This window comes from Somniosus microcephalus, chromosome 11 (genome assembly GCF_052327205.1).
Source record: "Somniosus microcephalus isolate GS21.2 chromosome 11, FLI_Smic_1.0, whole genome shotgun sequence".
Taxonomy (NCBI): Eukaryota; Metazoa; Chordata; class Chondrichthyes; order Squaliformes; family Somniosidae; genus Somniosus; species Somniosus microcephalus.
Window position 1 is genome coordinate 77,285,469 of NC_140997.1, and position 15,749 is coordinate 77,301,217.

General features: G+C 42.7%; 1 protein-coding gene across 4 annotated transcripts in view; it reads right to left on the reverse strand.

Moving 5' to 3' along the window:
• The window catches only part of rbfox1 (RNA binding fox-1 homolog 1), a 1,299,090-nt gene that overhangs the window by 973,504 nt on the left and 309,837 nt on the right, over nt 1-15,749 (reverse strand). Inside the window, exon 1 of one of the 4 annotated variants that reach the window (XM_086000891.1) lies at nt 5,392-5,917. The exons of 1 other annotated variant lie outside the window; for it this stretch is intronic. In XM_086000891.1, coding sequence (XP_085857017.1) covers nt 5,392-5,535 — 144 coding nt within the window. In that variant the 5' untranslated portion in view covers nt 5,536-5,917. Of the gene's footprint in view, nt 1-5,391; nt 5,923-15,749 lie in introns of those variants that run through there. 2 more of the 4 variants (XM_086000894.1, XM_086000892.1) reach the window with 2 other exon arrangements.

A 15,749-nucleotide genomic window follows, 5' to 3' on the forward strand; every position in this document is an offset into this window, starting at 1 on the left:
GACCCCGAGCTTCCAGTTGCCTGTCACTTTAATTCTCCACTCCGCTCACACTCTGATCTCTCCACCCTCGGCCTCTTGCACTGTTCCAATGAAGCTCAACGGGAGCTCAAGGAACAGCACCTCATCTTTCGATTAGGCACTTTACAGCCTTCTGGACTCAACATCAAGTTCAACAATTTCGGATCATAACCTCTGCCCCCATTTTTTCAGATGGCAGCTGTTGCTAATGATTCGGATATTCCCATTTACACCTCCTCTATACCCACCTTTTTGTTTCTTTACTTGTCCCATTACCATCTCCTTTTGCCTTGCACCACCATCCCTTTTGTCTTTTAATCTCTCCTGCCTTCCACCCTATCACAGGCCTTTCTTTTAGTTCTTTGCTCCCCTCCCCCCTTTCCCTGCCTCTGTACTAGCTTAAAACCTGTTACATCTCTAACTTTTTCCAGTTCTGTTGAAAGGTCATCGACTTGAAACGTTGACTGGAATTTTACTAAGAGGGAGGGTTCGGAGGCGGGTCAGCTATCAAATTAGAAAAGATTGACAGCGGGTCGGGACCCCTGCTGTCTAGCCGCCTCCACGTGAGTCTCCCAGGTGTCGGGTCTGTCAGCGCTGAACAGACCTGACACCAAGCGGTGGGGGAGGCAATTTAGATCATTAAATGCATTGTTAGAGGCAATTAAGTCTTATTTTAAGCTCACCTTTAGATTTTTAGAGTTCGCCAATGGTTTCCCTGCTGCTCGGGGATCACGTCAGGTAAGGAGGTCGGGTGTTGTGTCAGCATGGGATGATTTCTAAACTTGACAGCTGCAAGTGGTCTATAAAAGCTCCCATTTCATTGGTCTTCACTTTCCAAGGTCAGAAGCTGTTGCTTACTGCATTTGGAAGACAGATTGAGCTTTATGCAGCTATCCAGTGTTTAAGGAAACCGGCTTATGATGCGTCATCAAATGACGTCATCAGGTCCGCTTCCTTTTAATTGGCCAGGAACCTCGCTGGGTGGGCTTAATGAGCCCAATCAATGGAAAGTCACTTGGAGAGAGCGGGCTGGAGCAGGCAGAGGGCTGGAACCGTGACAGGACCCTGGCTGTCTTGGACCTGCCTAGGTCGGTGAAATCGCGGCCGTTAATTCTGTTTCTCTCTCCTCAGGTGCTGCCTGACCGGCTGAGCATTTCCAGCATTTTCTGTTTTATTGCTGAGTTCCGTGCTGGGTTGATGGACAGCTAGAAGCAATGTTGTCTGAAGCCCAATAATATTTGCAAAGGGCGAGTAGCCTCACTCTTAGCTTCATCCCAATTGAATCTCAGGGACATTTTGCATCCAATATATATTGTGAAATAAAATAAAGATTATAAGGATCAATCTATTTTCCAGTTAAAATGTGTTCTGTGGTTGCATACAACTCCCAGCATTGCAAACTTGAAAATAATTATTTCCCCAGATATTACATTATAAAATCTATCTCAATTTGGGACATTCTGAAAGGCCATCATTGTCCAAAGATGGGTTGCACTGATAAAGTTGCTATCACTATAATAATGGTGAACCTCCCCTTATTTAAAGACTATATACAAGCAGTGTTACAATGAGTTGCTTACTGTACTAACATGGCTTCCACTTTAATATTGCTGGCGTTGGAACACAACTGCTCAGGTACAATGCTGTTAATGAATTGCTACACTATAAAATGTTCTTTTATATAAGAAAAGTCTTATGATGTTAAGTGCTGTTGCTTATTCCAAAGCACAGGAAACAAAATACCTTTGAATACTGTGTAACTCTCAACTTCATAAAACAAAATTTAATCCAAGAATGAGCAGGGTCAAGTAACTCTTGACTGGCAAAGTCACTCAAACTTACCTCACAAGTAGAAGAAAATACAGATTTCAGCTCTCTACTCAGCATTCTGTTTACACAATGTGCTTAATGTAGCAAAACATTAAAACTGAAATGCTGAATAAATGATACACTTGACAGAATAGGTAATAGATTTATCACACAGTCTATACACCCACATTCTGTTAAAGATGTTTAGAAAGTATTATTTTATGAAGTGAATGGGGTAGATCTTCCACTGTTGCTGTAACATCTTTTCGACAAATCCACCAACATACAGCCTAGGTAAACCATTTCCAAATCCCAGTGGGGGTCATTTTGACTGTGCGATAGTGTAAAATGGGTGCTTGCGAATCCGCAGCCTGTTTTACATCTCTCCGATTTTTATTTCCATTGACTTCAATTGGAAGAGACGGGCTGCCCATTTTATACGAGTGCACAAAGTCAAAATTGCCCACAATGTGTCCACATTTCACTCAGTGCTAAAGCAGCCTTTCACATTATATGAAGGCTGATGACAAACAAATTCTGTGTTTTTCCTGTCCTACTACATATAGGATTCCACTATGTACTTTCAGACATTAGTCATAGTCCCCAGATTGGGAAACAGCATCAATAGTAAATAAACTACTGCAATAAAATAAAAATCTCTCAGAGCAAAGGAATGAAAGAGTCTATTTCTATTCCTCATTTCAACATTTGCTGTTCAAACAATCGCAGTATATATCGTCATTATTATATATATTTTTTAAGTTGCCAACATGGATTTTTGACTGTAAAACAAGCTTTTAGAAAATTTAATCCAAAACTGGTAAATTGATGAATTAAGTAAATAATTAAAAATTATCACAGGCATAATGGGAGCGTCTAACTACCAACCCAGAAGACTTAAAGTGAAAACACTTACAATTAACTTTGATTTTATGATGTCCACTCTGAGCAATGACTTCATTTACACAATCATTAGCCTTTGTGTAAATGCTTCACTTCATAAAACAAACTATATGTATCACCGTTAACAAAAAGAAAAGAAAAAGCTAACAACTGCTCCACAATGGCCTAGGAGTTTTCAAACCCCAATATCATTATAATGCAAGGCTTCGCATTCAGAGAAGCATATATACGAGATGTGCAATTAAATTTGCCATGACTGATGTTTGTTGTAATCTAAATATATATCTAAAACTTGCTTTCACATTACATGTAACGTTATAGCAAACTACAGTGAAGATGTGCTTGAGCTATCTTTGAACATACCTTTTCCCATTTAAACAACTAATTAATTAAGTTCTTTCAACTGCAAGTGTAATAATAAATAAACGGTGGAGTGTTCTACGTGTTGATAATACTGTATGTTGCAGTTCCCAAAGTTGGAGATGTTGCTAATTCTGTTTATAATTCAGTATAAATTCAGCTATGAAAAAAATCTGCTTTCATGCACTGAGGTGAGTTCAATTTCCACTTCAGCAGCACTCAGAAATGGACAAGAATGATTCACTTTTTTGTTAATTCTGTCCATGCTGGAGGATTAAATGTTACATGCTACACAAATCATGTCATGCTTAAACGCACGGTGCTGAAAGATATAGTGCTGGCAAACAGCATTACAGCAGTGACAGAGGTCAAGCTAATGAGCCAGCAAGTCAATGCATTGAGGTGGATGAGAGCAGGGCAAAGCAACACAGCAGATCCAAGAAAGGGAATAATTTTTGCTTAGGAACTGTCACACAAAATGATGGTGCCACACTAAGGTGCTGAAGGTAACATTATTTAAATGTAAAATATTAAGAGATTGGTGTATGAAAACAGTGATAGAAGCAACTAAAAGAGACAAAGGTGGAGAAAAGTCAGATTCTCCTTCCTTCTTTCAGCTTGAATTCTCCTTGTTGGGTTATTCATACAGCTGGTTTGAATGAAATATATTTTTAAATTGTAGGTACTGAATTAGAGTCTGATGTCATCTTTCCCCAGTTTTATGACTTATTTTTCCTCCTCCTCCTCTCCCCCATATGTGTACATTGACCTGTGCCCCCAATCATCCCTTTACTCTATAATATTGAACCTTTGTATGCAAATCATCACTTTATGAGGTTGAGTGACTTACGGTAAGTCAAATCAATCAACGACAATGACCATTAGAACCGTTTCAAACAACTGATATTTTCTGCTATAAAGTCATCATGCCCAAAAGATGCAACATTTATCGGTGAGAAACTCCTGAGCATGGAGACTGATGTACATCCACACATTTCAACTAATGTTGCTGATAAGACTATTACTTTTTTAATCTAATTTATTTTGTCCGTATGTAAACAATGCAATGCTGTTTTATATAAAAGAACTATATCTTACAATAGTCTTTATTTTACTTTATTTTTTAAATTTATTTTGAGGAATTCTAATATTAGCTACCTGATTAACAATTAGTTAAAGACCCCTTTAGCTGTTTTTCAAATATAAATTGCCAATGAAGGGAAGAAAGGCACCTAAATTAGGAGCATTTTGATTTTCTCAGCTATGTATTTTTAATTTGCTGCCAAAATTAGACAAATAACATTTCTGCAAAAAAAATTCTTAAACGTTTAAAAATATTTGATGTGCCGTTGTTTTGGTGTTGATAAAGGGAAGTTTGTGGTCAGAGGTTTTGTTAGTATGGTTGTTGAATACCTGACGGATAGCGATGTGTGTGATGAAAACATGAAGAATGAAAATGATAATGATGCAACTGCGCATCCAAACATTTGCCTCGTGCATAATGTTTTAATTATTACAAATGAAAGTGAAATCTTTGCAAAATGAGCGGTTTAAAATGATGTTACAAAAAACACGTTGCATAAATACAGCAACAGTTATTGATACTGTTATCATGAATGGGGCGTCCAAATATCTAGTTAGCAGTAAACAGACAGAAATGCAATAGATTTCATATCTCCAGGTCTGCCACATGGCATAAAAGTCCATATTAAAACATGCATATGTACACTTTGACTGCTGAGAGTGTACAGTTTCCATCTGACAGCTAAAAATAAAAAGGAATTTCAGTCGTACATCACACATCAGAAACGAACAACTTCGATTCACAAACTTTAATTTCCCCTTTCATTAATGTCCAGGATTTTTGAAATATTGCAACGTATGGAAAACTGCTTTTCAAAATGAGACTTGCCTGAATGAATTGTGCAAAAAGGCTTTACTTCAATCGAACTCAACAACAGCGCAGCGAAGAAAAAGTTGAAAGATTAAAAAAAGAATAGATGAGGGAATTTTAACCATCTGACAGCTACTTCAGGACTTGTTTGGTGACATAATATTAGCACAATTGTTTCAGGAAACGAATGAAGCAGCAGAGTTAAAATTTAATATTCCATTTCAAAATAAATTGTGTCAAAAATAATTTGACAGCTAAATTTTCATATATATATATATCTATATATAAAAAGTATACGGATACGGGGTATCTTTTTGATTCAACATCACTGTTTTCATCAAACTTTGACAAAATAACAGGACTAAAGAATATGAATTATTACTGCAGAGAATATAAATTCTCCTTACCTGCTGTAGGTACATAAAAGTCAAGGCACAGGAGAGCTGGGGACACATGCCTACATTGGGCAAAGCGACACAGGTTGCACCCGTCAGAGGATGCTGCATTCTGTTACTCTGGGGTCTGGAATGAACCAGCGAGGGGGCTTGCATGCACACACGCTTGTCCTGTATCTTCTTTCAGCACCAATTCACAGGCAGCCTTGTGCTAAGTTGCACTGAAATAAGCAAGCTTTCTTCTCTCTCTCTCTCTCTCTCTCTCTTTTATTTTATGAAGCAGTGCAGCGTACAAAAGGCTCAGTCGTCAACCTACCAGGCCTGTAGAGACAGTTTAAAAAAAAAAATTCTGCACAGAGCTAAACTCGGGCTCCTGCCTGGCGATGAACATGTGCAACTCTTCTAATGACAGAGTGAGGGAAGGCTCGTCACACAGCATTAGTTGCTGACTCGTGGAGAGCGCCTGATTCACTGGGGCTCAGTCGGCTGGTGCTGATGTTGCATGGCTCTCATTTGTCAAATGGGTCTTAGGGCAGAGTCCTTTCACTCTCTCCCCTTGCACTGAAACTCAAATACTGCATTTTAAAAATCCCAAGGGAGGCCTAGCTGAATCGTGTATGGCTGGAAGATTTTGGCAATTAATGTCACTACCCAGCTGAGACCATGCTGCCAGCTTGATGTAATCACTTAAATGCGGAATTAACCTGCATTAAACAATGAAAAAAATGGGGAGTGGGTGGGAATATCCCAACGCAAGAAACACAAAAGCATAAAGAATCCAACCACTCAAATCATACTGTGTCAAATAATTTCAGCAAAGCCTCGTCATAAATCATCAGGCAAATCATTTTTGATTACGGGAATTAATAATTAATTCACTTACAAGAAGGTCTGTTCAGGAAGTGACAACTGTTTTCCAATTCTGTCACAAGGGCTGATATACTGAAAGCTACACTTGGAAATTAACAAACTTTCCATCATGCAAAAAACAATGTGAAGCTAATGCTTCCCTCTCTCTTTTCTCTCTCTCCCTCAAGCAAGTCTCTTCTTCTGACAGAGATATGCCACGTCTTCTTCCTTTGCCTTTTTCTGCATCAGGCTTTGCTATGCAACACTCCCGGTGTATGACATCTCTTTTCTCCAATGAAACATGATAAATAATAAATAATGCCCTAATTTGACCCAATCAAGTGTGGTGCAATGGCAGGCAATCAAAACATGGAAAGGTGAATAAAATTGGTCGTATCAAACAAGCAATATTACAAAAGTACAGGTGGAGTTAATGAATCCTCCGTGTCCTGGAACAATCCTATTTTTTTACATTTCCCTTTCAGATCAAAGTATATCTCGCCGGCTGTAATTTCTTGTCAAAAATACCTATCGCTATTTCACGACTTTATTACTGCTTTTAGTCTACAGTAGCTCTTTGCATTAGATGAAGAGATTAGGAAGGCCTGTATTAACCTCAGGCAATAAAGAATTGCTAATTTTCTGTTTCTATTAAGCAGTGTGTTATTTCCAAAGAATCCACCAGTATTTAATAGCGAACGTCTACTGAGACTTGACTTACGCTATCAACTCCCTCTGTATTATTACACTGCTCCTTATGAAAAGGTTACCAGTTTTCATTTCTTTCACAGAGTACTATTAATTAAAACTAGCATTTATAAATATTTAGAGTACCATGATATTAGCCTTTTCCCTTCCTAGATTCTAGTTTCCACCCTTTCCTTTAACAAATACTGGAATTTTTTGAATGACTTAAAACAGTTTTTAACTATTTTTTCAAGAAGTGAGCAGGAGAATGTTGCTGCCACCGACAGCCAGTTAGTCAAGTGCCATTTCTCTTTTGTATCTTTTGCTTATATTCACTTTCTATTTGTTGCTGACAAAACAAATCGCCATTGCACGTTATGGTTTGAGCCTCGTCAATGCGGTGCGCTGCAATATAAATGAAATTATTATTATTTAGTTAGGAAGCCTAATGCTTCATTAACGCTCTACATTTGGTGTAAGTTCAGTTCAATCCATACCATCACCAAATATATCACATCGCAGTGCAGATTTTGGGAAAATTGTCAGTTTGGCATCAATAGTGCGATCACGTCTTCAGGTGACCTCACTACTGACGCTGCAAAGCTTATTATAGGTTGAGCGTCCAAAATCCGGAGTTCTGGAATCCGGGATGTTCCGGAATCTGGACTATGGGACGATTGGTGGCATGGTCATCCGGAATCCGTAAAATGTTCCAGAATCCGGACACCCCGAGGGAGGCTTACCAAAAACCGGAAATATTGCAACCTGGGCCCGGGCGTTTCCAGACTCGGAACGTGTTTCTGATGGCCGAAGTCTGGAAATATCGCAACCTGGGCTCGGGCGTTTCCAGACTTCGGACATCAGAAACACATTCCGAAGACGGGAAAAACAGGAAAACCGGCTCGGCCTCAGTCCCGAGGTTGCCGGATTCGGGACGCTCAACCTGTACTGAGAAATTGGGAGGGTTATTTTGCTCATTTGTTCCAGGTGCGATGCAAAAAATGCATTGCACTGATGCTGAGGTGACCATATTATGAAATACGGGCTGTAGCATAACTACAGGTGGTGTGAAACCGATTTTTAAGTTTGCAAAGGATTCAGGAGGTTTGCCAGGTTTCAGTTTGAAACTGTAGAAAAAAGTGGAACTATCTCAGAAGCTATTTTTCAAACACTGGAAGTTCATGTCTCTGAGAAATATCCCCGATACATGAAACCATACAGGAAAGGAGGCCATTCAGCCCATCGTGCCTGTGCTGGCTCATTGTAAGATTTATCCAAGTTAGTCCCACTCTCCTGCTCGTTCCAATTTGATGCAGTATATAGCATATATGTGATTATGTTGAAGAAAAGGGTACTAACTCTAAAATATTAGGGCAATCCCTAAAAGAAGGACTATTGCAGTAACTAAAGGTAAAGTGGGAACACAGTATTCAAGTGCTAACGCTATTCCAATAGGAGTATTGCCACACTATTCCAACATGAATGAACTCACACTATTCCAATATGAGTGTGCTCATGCTATTGCAATATTACACAAAATTACATTTCATAGAATTACATAGAATATACAGCACAGAAACTGGCCATTCAGCCCAACTACTCCACACGAGTCTCCTCAACAACTTGCATTTATGTAGCGCCTTTAACAAGCCACAGGAGCGTTATCAAACAAAATTTGATAATGAGCCGCATAAGGGGATATTAGAACAGATGACCAAAAGTTTGGTCAAAGAGGTAGGTTTTAAGGCACGTCTTGAAGGAGGAGAGAGAGGTAGAGAGGTGTAGGGAGGGAATTCCAGAGCTTAGGGCCCAGGCAGCTGAAGGCACATCCGCCAATGGTGGAGCGATTAAAATCAGGGGTGCGCAAGAGGCCAGAATGGGAAGAGCTTAGCGATCTAGGAGGGTTGTAGGGCTGGAGGAGGTTACAGTGATAGAGAGGGTGTGACTTAGGATATGGATAGCAGAGTTTTTGATAAGCTCAAATTATGTAGGGTGGAAGATAGGAGACCAGCCAAGGGAGTATTGGAATAATCGAGTCTAGAGGTAGCAAAGGCATGGATGAGGATTTCAGCAGCAGATGAGCTGAGGCAGGGGCGGAGTCGAGCGATGTTATGGAGGTGGAATTAGCTGGTCTTGGTGATGGACTGGATATCTGGTTGGAAGCTCATCTTGGGGTTAGATTTCGACACAAAGGTTGTGAACAGTCTAGTTCAGCCTCAGGCAGTTGCTGGGAGAGAGATGGAGTCGATGGCTAGGGAACGGAGTTTGTGGTTGGGACCAAAGTCAATGGGGGGAATTATAACCTTAAAAAACGGGTGGGTTTGGAGTGTGGGGGGTAGTTAAATTGTTAAATACGGGATTCCCAAACTGATCCCTCCTCCAACCCGCCCACTTTCGGTTTTCAGGGAGGCGGGACGCGGGTGGGATGGGGAAGGGCGACCAACACGCTCCCGGGGGGGCGGAACGTCAATTGAAATATTATAATGAGGCTGGAAGCCTCTTTTTTAAACCTCCATTTTGTTTTAAACTGCATGTGGACGGGTTTCACACAAACCCGGCGGTTAAAGCAAGGCAGGGACTGCTGGATCCAGGAGGTAAGTGACTTTATACCTACCTCCTAACTCACCCCCCCGTGATTGGAGACCCCACCACGAGGCCTCTGATTACCTTCCCAGGCAGCCCCCCACCCTACCCCCCCTCCCCGCGACGACGTTCAGGCCGGCCACAATCTTCTCTCCCTCCACAGTGATGCTCCGGTGGCCGGCCACGATCCTCCCCATCATCCGGCCCCAATTCTCTCTGCCCCCTACCCCAATCCTCTCCCCGGCCCCAATCCTCTCTGCCTTCCCCCCCCCACCCCCGATCCATTTAATAGCCCGGCCCCCACGCGAACCCTCCCGCCCTCCTCTGTGCAGCCAAAGGCCTGCCCCATGACGTGGCCAGCCAGCCTCTCAATCTGGCTGGCTGCGGGCGGGAAACCGAGGCCTCGCATGCAAATCAGGCCCTGCCGTTAAAGTCGACCCGGCCTGCGGGAAACCCAGCCTCCCGGGTTTCCCGCCCACCTCGGAGGCCCCCTGCCCCCAGTCCGCCTCCCTGCAGAAAATACCGGCCCATGGCTTCGGTCTTCCCACTATTCAGTTTGAGAAAATTTCTGCTCATCCAGTTCTGGATGTCGGACAAGCAGTGTGACAAATCAGAGAAAATGGAGTGTGGTGGTGAGGTAGAGTTGGGTGTTGTCAGCATTCATGTGGAACCTGAGATTGTGTATTCGGATGATGTCGCCGAGGGGCAGCATGTAGATGAGAAGTAGAAGGGAGCTTCCCATCCCAACTAACACACCTCAGCCTTTCAGCATATCTTTCTATTCCCTTTTCTCTCATGTACTCACCTGGTTACCTTTTGAATGCATTTAAGCTATTTGCCTCATTCACTTCCTGTGGTAGCCAGTTCCATGTGCTAACCATTCTCTGAGTAAAGAAATGTCTCCTTATTTCCCGACTGGATTTATTGTGTAGTTGACTCTTAACTGCCTCTGAAATGGCCTAGCCAGCCATTCAGTTACACCAAACCGCTACGACAAAGTATAATAAGAATAAAACTGGAGGGACTACCCAACGTTGACCTAGGCACTGGATTCAGATACGACAAAGGCACACCCAGCCTAATCGATTCTTCAAAGACTTCCTCACTAACATCTAGGGACCAGTTCTGACGAAAGGTCATCAAACTGAAACGTTATCTCTGTTTCTCTCTCCACAGATACTGCCTGACCTGCTGGGTATTTCCAACATTTTCTGTTTTTATCCTCCACCACCATCCCTGGGTATGTCCTGTCACACCAGCAGGACAGATCCACCAGTGGTGTTGGCACAGTGGTATACAGTTGGGAGGGAGTGGCCCTGGGACTCATCAACATTGACTCCAGACCCCATGAAGTCTCATGGCTTCAGGTAAAACATGGGCATGGAAATCTCCTGCTGATTACCACCTACCACCCTCCCTCAGCTGATGAATCAATACTCCTCCATGTTGAACACCACTTGGAAGAAGCACTGAGGGTAACAAGGGCACAGAATGTACTCTGGGTGGGGGACTTCAATGTCCATCAACAAGAGTGGCTCGGTAGCACCATTACTGGCCGAGCTGGCTGAGTCTGAAGGACATGGCTGCCAGACTGGGCCTGTGACAGGTGGTGAGAGAACCAACACGAGGGAAAAACCTACTTGACCTCGTCCTCGCCAATCTACCTGTCGCAGATGCATCTGTCCATGACAGTATTGGTAGGAGTGACCACCGCACAGACCTTGTGGAGACGAAGTCCTGTCTTCATACTGAGGGCACCCTCCATCGTGTTGTGTGGAACTACCACCATGCTTATTTGGATAGATTCAGAACTGATCTAGCAACTCCAAACTGGGCTTCCATGAGACGCTGTGGGCTATCAGCAGCAGCAGAATTGTATTCCACCACAATCTGTAACCTCATGGCCCGGCATATTCCTCACTCTACCATTAACATCAAGTTAGGGGACCAATCCTGGTTCAATGAGGCATGCAAAAGAGCATGCCAGGAGTAGCACCAGGCGTACCAAAAAATGCGGTGCCAAACTGGGGAAGCTACAACACAGGGCTACATACATGCCAAACAGCAGAAGCAGCATGCTATAAACAGAGCTAAGTGATCCCACAATCAATGGATCAGATCAAAGCTCTGCAGTCCTGCCACATCCAGTCGTGAATGGTGGTGGACAATTAAACAACTAATAGGAGGAGGAGGCTCCAAGAATATCCTCATCCTCAATGGTGGCGGCGCGTAGCACGTGAGTGCAAAAGACAAGGCTGAAGCATTTGCAGCCATGTTCAGCCAGAAATGCCGAGTGGATGATCCATCTCGGCCTCCTCCTGAGGTCTCCACCAGCACAGAAGCCTGTCTTCAGCTAATTCAATTCACTCCACGTGATATCAAGAAATGGCTGAGTGCACTGGATACGGCAAAGGCTACAGGCCCTGACAACATCCCGGCTGTCGTGATGAAGACTTGTGCTCCAGAACTAGCCCTACCTCTAGCCAAGCTGTTCCAGTACAGCTACAACACTGGCATCTACCTGACAAACTGGAATATTGCCCAGGTATGTCCTGACTACAAAAAGCAGGACAAATCCAATCCAGCCAATTACCACCCCATCAGTCTACTCTCAATCATCAGCAAAGTGATGGAAGGTGTTGTCGACAGTGCTATCAAGCAAGAGTCTAAAAGAGAGAGTCTAATCAGCATCCCTTGACATTCAATGGTATCACCATTGACATCCTGGGGGGTCAACATTGACCAGAAACTGAATTGGACCAGCCACATAAATACTGTGGCTGCAAGAGCAGGTCAGAGGCTAGGTATTCTGCGGCGAGTGTCACACCTCCTGACTCCCCAGAGCTTTTCCACCACCAACAAGGCACAAGTCAGGAGTGTGATGGAATACTCTCCACTTGCCTGGATGAGTGCAGCTCCAACAACACTCAAGAAGATTAACACCATCCCGGACAAAGCAGCCCGCTTGATTGGCACCCCATCCACCATCTTAAACATCCACTCCCTCCACCAGCATACCGTGGCTGCAGTGTGTACCATCTACAAGATGCACTGCAGTAACTCGGCAAGGCTTCTTCAGCAGCACCTCCCAAATCTGCGACCTCTACCACCTAGAAGGACAAGGGCAGCAGGTGCATGGAAACACCACCACCTGCAAGTTCCCCTCCAAGTCACACACCATCCTGACTTAGAAGTATATCGTTGATCCTTCATCGTCGCTGGGTCAAAACCCTGGAACTCCCTCCCTAACACTGTGGGAGTACCTTCACCACACAGACTGCAGCGGTTCAAGAAGGTGGCTCACCACCATCCTATCAAGGGCAACTAGGGATGGGCAATAAATGCTGGCCTTGCCAGCGATGCCCACATTCCATGGAGGAACAAAAAAAGTAGCCCAATATAAGTATGCACAATTCCAATCTCTGCACTTACATTATTCTAATGAGTGTACTCGCACTATTCCGATATGAGTGCAACCACGCTATGCCAACGTAAGTGCACTCACAATATTCCAATTTGCGTGTACACACTATTCCAACTTTAACTTTAACTTTTGCTCCAATTCTCCTTGCTAAACTGGGCTGAAGTGCCTTGTGACCTTCCAGGGCTATGCCACTGGAATTGGAAACGATTGTAAGGGGAATCGTGGAACAAACACGCTGTCCAAGACTAGGTGGTGCAGTGCGTCAGTTGAAGGCCCAAGCTGCCGCACCGCTGTAACAGTAAGTTTTCATTTTTTTCCCAACCACAAGCCTTGCCTTTATTAAAGAAAAACAGCTGCCAGACACATGACAGCAACTGCCCCAGTTTAGAACATTCTGAAAAACGACTGTGCAACACAAATGCAGACACCATTTGCAAAGTAGTTCACTGGGTTAAGATTTTTCAATTATTATATATTTTTAAAATGGAAAGTGAACATTCTCGTGAGTGGATTGGTAATGTTTCAACAGATAAAACCTAATAATGTAAACTGTCAACATACACAGCAAGAAAAAAAAATGGGAGCATATTCAGCAGCTTGATTTAAAATGACCTGTCGAAATTAAGCTTTGAAATTATACTTTTGAACTCCCTTGTGAGTTTATCCAGTGAAATCCTGACCCATATAAACCAGGAAGGTCCCAGGTTCGGTTCCTGTCATGTGCGGAGTTCACTGCGGTCTGCTGGAATTGTAATATGGTGCTACAACTGGCTTAAGCACCCTTGTGGGTGGCCAAGGTTCTGATTGTTAGCGAGCAATCACCACTGAAAATGAACAGGGGTAGGCATTGGCTGAGGACAGATCAAGTTCATCGTCCATTGAGGTTCAGAGGCAAGACTCAGGTCTGAATAATGGCCACTGCAACAATGTTCCAGAGGGGCATCTGCCAAACTTGAAACAATTACCAACAAGAGGTCAGTATCTTGAGGAGAGAAGAATATTTTCAGGCAAAAAATGGTAAGAAAATTGTTCTTTTCAATGTGTTATCTCTCTCTAAAGGATTACACCACAAGAAATAGACAAGATCAACAAAATTATTCAGTAAGAAAAAAGCAAGTATGACAGGTTAAAAGTTTAATATTCTCAGGACTTTGACAAAATGTGTCATTTGATCCCATAAAAGTGAAGTTTATGGTGTCATGGTAGGGTTAAGACACCAAAAGAAAATTATTGCAGATGTTTGTCCTCATAGTGTAGGTTATGCATTCATTCCTCCATGGGTCATACATGCAGTGAATAAACCGTTAGTCTTACTATACATGTTTTAAAATTTTATAACGCACCACTGGCCATTATTATATGAAATGCGAATTCTGGGTTGACAAGGATTTACTTACTTACAGTGTATGTATTGAAATGCACAAAACACTCATTGTGTTTGCTTCTTGAAAGGGAGTGGCTCTGTTCTCCAACACAGCCAAGTAACACACATCATCTTTGTTCTATTTAGTTAATAGTAAAACATACTTTAATGATGCTGAATATGAGCATGTAAATATTTTACTTCTGCGCAGAGAGCAATGATTACAATGAAGCATCTGCCCGGGCTCGCTTCTCTTTCCTCATTACAGTATTGTATTGTTCATACTAAAGACAGGGCATGTGTAAACTGGAATAAGGATGTTCAACAAAGTAAAGTTTGTGTGTCCCATTGGAAATTTCATCAACAAACAAAATTTCACAACATCGCTGCAATATATTAAAAATAGAGAAGGTACTTATTTATTTTCTCTATCAATGCTGATCAGTGTCAGATTGTGAGGTGGAATGCATGTGTGATTCAAAGTGGATTACTTCCTTCACCCCTGATATTTCTTCCCTCTTGTGGTTGTGCCTAACCGACCTACACTGACACAGGCATTCCCCATTTAGGATACTGGAAGTGGGGAGCCCATCTCCTTCCACTCTGTGTTTATAGAACCATAGAAGTTTACAGCACAGAAGGAGGCTATTTGAGCCATTGTATCTCGAGTTCATAGAATGATACAGCGCAGAAGGAGGCCATTTGGCCCATCGTGCCTGTGCCGGCTCTTTGAACGAGCTATCCAGGTAGACCCACTCCCCTGCTTTTTCTCCCATAGTCCTGCATTTTTTTCCCCTTCAAGTATTTGTCCAATTCCCTTTTGAAATTTACCATTGAACTTGCTTCCACCACCCTTCCAGGCAGTGAATTCCAGATCACAACAACTCGTCACATAAAAAAAATTCTCATTCCGCCTCTGGTTCCTTTGCCATCTGTGTCCAACCGACCCTCCTGGCAGTAGAAACAGTTTCTCCCTATTTACTGTATCAAAAACACTCATGGTTTGGAACACTTCAAGTAAATCTCCCCATAACCTTCTCTGCTCTAAGGAGAACAACCCCAGCTTCTCTTGTCTCTCCATGTAACTGAAGTCCCTTGTACCATTCTGGTAAATCTCCTCTGCACCCTCTCCAAGGCCTTGACATCCTTCCTAAAGTGTGGTGCCCAGAATTGGACACAATACTCCAGCTGGGGCCAAACCAGTGTTTTATAAAGGTTTAGCATAACTTCCTGGCTTTTGTACTTTATGCCTCTATTTCTGAAGCCCAGGATCCCATATTTTTTTTTTTAAACAGCCTTTTCAACTTGTCCTGCCACCTTCAATGATTCTGTGTGTGTGAACTGGAGATCTCCCTGTTCCTACACCCTCTTTAAAATTGTACCATTTGTTTATATTGCCTCTCCTTGTTCTTCCTTCCAAACTGCATCACTTCACTTCTCTGCATTAAATTTCATCTGCCATGT